Source organism: Eimeria necatrix, genomic scaffold, assembly GCF_000499385.1.
Source record: "Eimeria necatrix Houghton genomic scaffold, Enh_scaff1224, whole genome shotgun sequence".
Lineage (NCBI taxonomy): Eukaryota > Apicomplexa > Conoidasida > Eucoccidiorida > Eimeriidae > Eimeria > Eimeria necatrix.
The window spans coordinates 4,593-9,509 of record NW_013651999.1 but is presented as its reverse complement, the minus strand read 5'-3'; the positions used below and the strand labels follow the sequence as shown (position 1 = coordinate 9,509).

Here is a 4,917-nt window from a genome sequence, read left to right as displayed (position 1 = left end):
CAAAACTTTTCTCTTCCTTTGAATTTTATAAAACAAGAAATCCCCCCGAGGCTTCCTGCATCTCTAAAAGGTCTTTTTATTTCTTTTATTTCTTTTTATTTTTATTTCTTTTTTATTTTCTTTTTTCGCTTTTTTTTCATCTTTTTCCGGCCTTTTCATCTTTGCTGCTGCCCCACAGCCTTTTGCTGCTGCTGCGGAGTTCCCCCTCTTCTTTTTGCTGCTGCTGCAGCTTTCCTAGGCCTCACCCGCCTCCTGCTGCTGCTGCTGCTGCTGCTGCTGCTGCTGCTGCTGCTGCTGCTGAGCGCAGTTTCTGTGCAGGGCAACTCGCTGCAAACAGCAGCATTTGCTGCTCATGTTGCTGCAGCAGCAAAAGGCCTTTTGCTGGGGGCCCTTTCCCCTTTGTCTCTTGCTGATGCAGCACAAGCCCTCAAGTAATAACTGCTGCTGCTGCTGCTGCTGCTGCTGCTGCTGTTGCTGCTGCTGCTGCTGTTGTTGCTGCTGTTGCTGTTGCTGCTGCTGCTGCTGGTGCCTGTCCGCTGCTGCAGCTGCAGCACCTCATCACTATGCGGCCCACGCTTAGGCCATATCAGTTCTGCTGCTGCTGCCGCGGCTGCTGCTGCACTGCTGCTGCATCCCCCTGCAGCAGCAGCAGCAGCAGCACTTGCTGCTGCTGCTGCGTCTCCCGTGCTTCTCTTTGCTGCCTGCAGTGTGTGCTGCTCAGTGTTGCTGCTGCGCTTTATCTCCTTTTGCTGCTGCTGCGATTCTTCCCCCTAATTCTGGCCAGTTCCCAGCGCCGCTGCTCCCCCCTTCAGGCCCTAGGGTTTAGGGTTTAGGGTTTAGGGTTTAGGGTTTAGGGTTTGTGCTGCAGCTTGCCTTGCGAAAATCTGCTTCAAGCAGCAAATGAGCTCATAGCCAAAGGCGAAGTTGCTGGAGCCATTCAGGCCAAAGTCTTCACCCCAGGAATCTTCTCAGCAGCACAAACGGCACAGGTGCTGCTGCTGCTGCTGCTGCTGCTGCTGCTGTTGCTGCTGCTGCTGTTGCTGCTGCTGCTGCTGCTGTTACTGCTGCTGTCGTTGTTGCTGCTGCTGCTGCTGTTACTGCTGCTGCTGCGACTGCATTGGTTGGGGCTGCCATGCGGTGCGGGGACGAGGCCTTAGGCGCAAAGTGCTTGCTCAGGTGCAGCAGCAGCAGCAGCAGCAACAGCAGCAGCAGCAGCAACAGCAGCAGCAGCGGAAGCAGCTTTTGCCTGCTGGCGCTGCGTGGCTGCAGCAGTAGAGTTTGCTCCTTAGCAGCAGCTGCTGCAGCATTAGAAGCAGAGCGAATGCATGTGAGCTGCGTGCTTGTGTGGCTTGCTGCTGCTGCTGCTGCTGCTGCTGCTGCTGCTGCAGGTGCAGGGTTTCTGGGATGCCAACGGCTTCGTCTCTTATTTGCTGCTGCAGCAAACCCTAGGGACAGACTGGAAAAGCTTTATTAGGAAGCAGCAGCAGCAAGGCAAAGAGCTCAGCAGCATTTTCATCAAAGAGACTTTGCTGCTGTCGCCCAAGGCAGCCCTCGAGGCACGCCGCTGCTGCTGCTGTTGCTGCTGCTGTTGCTGCTGCTGCTGTTGCTGCCTTTGCTCCTGCTGCTGTTGCTGCCACCGCTGTTGCTGCTGCTGCTACTGCTGTTCGGCGGTGCTGTGCTGACGCGCGTTATGGCTGTTGCTGCCGGTGCAGCAGCAGCAGCAGCAGCTGCTGCTGCTGCGGCATTGCATCTGCAGTGCCGCTGCAGCTGCTGCTGCAGCAGCTGCTGCGTCTGTCGTGCGCGCGGACATTGAGGCCCGCATTGCGTTGCTGCTGCTGCTGCTGCTGCTGCTGCTGCTGCTGCAGGAGGCCCTAACAGAAGACTCTTGGCTCGAATTATCTTCTTTGCTGCCTCCGCTGCTGACAGAAGCAGATCTGCAGGCAGTTGCTGCTGTGCTGCTGTCCCCTCTAAGCAGCTCCAAGAGGGCGGGGGCCCCTGGGGGGCCCCCCTGGCCCACATCTTAGAGGGGGGCCTCATAGTGTCTGAGGGTTTTCTTAGGGGCCTCGAGGAGGCCCTGGGGCCCCTAGTGACTGCTAAGGCAGCAGCAGCAGCAGATGCTGCAGCAGCAGCAAAAGCTGGGGCCTCAAAGAGCCCCACTGCTGGCCAGCAGCAGCAGCAGCAACAGCAGCAGCAGCAAGCGTCGAAGGCAGCGGCAGCTGCGGTGAGATTTTGCTCCTGCTGCTGATGCTGCTGCAGTGCTCGACTGCTGCAGTGCTGCAGCAGCAGTTCTGTTGCTGCTGCATGCTGCTGCTGCTGCTGCATGCTGCTGCTGCTGCTGCATGCTGCTGCTGCTGCTGCTGATTGTGTCCAGGATAGCGACTGGGAGGAAGACAGCAAAAGGAAAGGCAAAAAGGGACGGAGCGGCAAAGCTTCAGGTATCTGTTCACCTCCTGCTGCTGCTGCTGCTGCTGCTGCTGCTGCTGCTGCTGTTGCCGTTGCTGCTGCCCCTCTTGCTGCAGCACCGGCCAACAAGGCCACGCCTTCGAATGTGTTGCTGCTGAGGCGTCTCAGGGGGAAAGCAAAAGGCCGCTTCATCATCTACGCAGCAGCAGCAGCAGCAGCAGCAGCAGCAGCAGCAGAATGCGGGTGTGGGGATGGAGGATATCGATGCTGCTGGGATCGCCTCTTGGGACTCGATCCCAGCGCATGCAAAGGAAGCCTTTTGGGGCTTGCTGCAGCCTCGGCTGGCCAAGGTACGCATGCACCCCACACGCGGCAGCCAGTGCAGCAGCAGCAGCAGCAGCAACAGCAGCAGCAGCAGCAGCAGCAGCAAGAGGGGGGCTTCAGGAAGGCGAGGGAATTGTTTGGGCCAAAGAAGAAAAGACACAAAAGACGGAAACACGAAAAGAGGCAAAAGCGACATATTAGCTTTCAAGACAAACTGCTGCTGCTGCTGCTGCTGCTGCTGCTGCTGCTGCTGCTGCTGGGGGCTTTTCTGTGTCGCCGCAGGCCTTCGCTGCAGCAGTTGCTGCTTGCCAAGCTTCCGTGCTGCAGCAGCAGCAGCAAAAAGCAGCAGCCGAGGGAGAGCTGCTGCAGCAGCGATATGAGCTGCTGTGTCTCGGCTTGAAAGCTCTCGAGGTGAGAGCTTGCAGGCAGCAGCAACAGGCAGCAGCAGCAACAGCAGCAGCAACAGCAGCAGCAGCAGCAGCAGCAGCAGCAGCAGCAGCGTACGCCAGCACCAGCAGCAGCAGAGCCAGTCAGCAGCAGGAGTAGACCAGCTACCACATGTTTTAGCCTCCGGTGTTGCTGCTGCTGTTGCATTGTGCGGCTTTGTAGGAGCAGCAGCAGCAGCAGCAGCAGCAGCAGCAGCAGCAGAAGCCAAGTCCGCTGGCAGCATATCTTTTCAAGTCTCTCGTCTTTGAAATCATCGACAAACTTATTGTCACAGCATTCAGACACGCCAACGGTAATTTGCTGCTGCTGCTGCTTTTGCAGCAGCAGCAGCAGCAGCTGCTGCTGCTGCTGCTGCTGCTGCTCTTGCTGTTGCTGCTGCTCTTGCTGTTGCTGCTTCGCTTGCTGCTGTGGCTGTGCCACCGACAGCCGCAGCAGGGGTTCGACGCTTGAAACGCATGCTGTTGCAGCTGCTGCTGCTGCTACTGCTGCTGCTGCTGCTGCTGCTGCTGCTGCTGCTGCTCAGGTGAAGAAGTGGAGGCTAGCAGCAACAACCGGCAGCAGCTGCTGTCACGGCTGGCAGCAAGTGGGGAAGAAGGCAGCAGCAGTGCTGCTGCACTGCAGCAAGCAGCAGCAGCAGCAGCAAAGCGCGATGCTGCAGGTGTGGGGGGAGATATAAAAGAAGCAGCAAATGAATGCCATGTATTTGTGAGCAGTGCTTCAGGTGTACAGACAGTTTGCTGCTGTCACTTGCCTAGGGTTTAGGGTTTAGGGTTTAGGGTTTACGGCCTAGGCTTTGAGACCATGGCGCTAGTGCAGCAGGAAGCGTTATCTCTGTGCTGCTGCTGGTGCTGCTACTGCTGCTGCTATTGCTGCTGCTGCTGTTGCTGCTGCTGCTGCTGTTGCTGCTGCTGCTGCAGCTGCGGCCACCGGACAAGCGGCGGACGAAGCAGCTGCTCTCGGAGCTGCGGTCAAATTGGTCAGCAGCAGCAGCAGCAGCAGCAGAGCTGCAGCAGCACCGAAAGTTTTGTCATGCTGTAGCTACTCTGTTTTTCCTCAAGGTGAGCGTGCAGCAGCAGCAGCAGCAGCAGCAGCAGCAGCAACAGCAGCTGTAGCAAAAGCAGCAGCAGCAGCAGCAGCAGCAGCTGGAGCAGCAGCAGTAGCAGCAGCAGCAGTAGCAGCAGCAGCAGCTGCCTGTGCATGTGGTGTCTCTGCAGCACGCTGGGGTGTACCTCGAGTTCCCCGCAGAAGACTGGGCTCTTGCTGCTGCTGCTGCTCTGCTGCAGCAGCAGCAGCAGCAGCAGCAAAGTGCTAACAAGGGGTCCATTGAAGGTTTGGAGGATCTCATGGCCCTTACAGCAGCCCTTGAGAGCGGTCAGGACCTAGGGTTTAGGGTTTATGGCTAAGGGTTTAGGGTTTATGGCTAAGGGTTTAGGGTTTATGGCTTAGGGTTTAGGGTTTATGGCTTAGGGTTTAGGGTTTAGGGTTTATGGCTTAGGGTTTAGGGTTTAGGGTTTCGCTGCGAGCTTTGCCAAGCACGAAGAGCCGCAGCGCATGCAGCAGAGGGGAAATATTCTTGAGGGTTTAGGCCTGCGTAGGGTTTAGGGTTTAGGGTTTAGGGTTTTTTAGGGTTTAGGGTTTAGGGTTTGCGGTTTGTTTGTGTCTCCACTAGATTCCCACGAGGCAGCACAAGAAGCTGCTGCTGCTCTCAAGGCCAAAGCCCTCAAGGGGCCCCAGTCCGCCTAA

At 57.4% G+C, this 4,917-nt stretch overlaps 2 protein-coding genes across 2 annotated transcripts; both read left to right on the top strand.

Annotated features, from left to right (window-relative positions):
- Window positions 1–318: 318 nt before the first annotated feature.
- On the top strand, window positions 319–1,275 carry ENH_00007810 (hypothetical protein, conserved; the record flags this gene model as incomplete). Its single annotated transcript, XM_013578638.1, has 3 exons — window positions 319–431; window positions 869–989; window positions 1,177–1,275. Coding segments are annotated over 3 exons (333 nt in total), but the record flags the coding sequence as incomplete, so codon positions are not given.
- A 46-nt stretch (window positions 1,276–1,321) lies between these two features.
- On the top strand, window positions 1,322–4,917 carry ENH_00007800 (hypothetical protein; the record flags this gene model as incomplete). Its single annotated transcript, XM_013578637.1, has 10 exons — window positions 1,322–1,327; window positions 1,973–2,221; window positions 2,372–2,435; window positions 2,572–2,753; window positions 3,010–3,138; window positions 3,337–3,466; window positions 3,698–3,879; window positions 4,092–4,232; window positions 4,389–4,558; window positions 4,815–4,917. The coding sequence occupies 10 exons, from the start codon at window positions 1,322–1,324 to the stop codon at window positions 4,915–4,917; spliced, it is 1,356 nt and encodes a 451-aa protein (XP_013434091.1).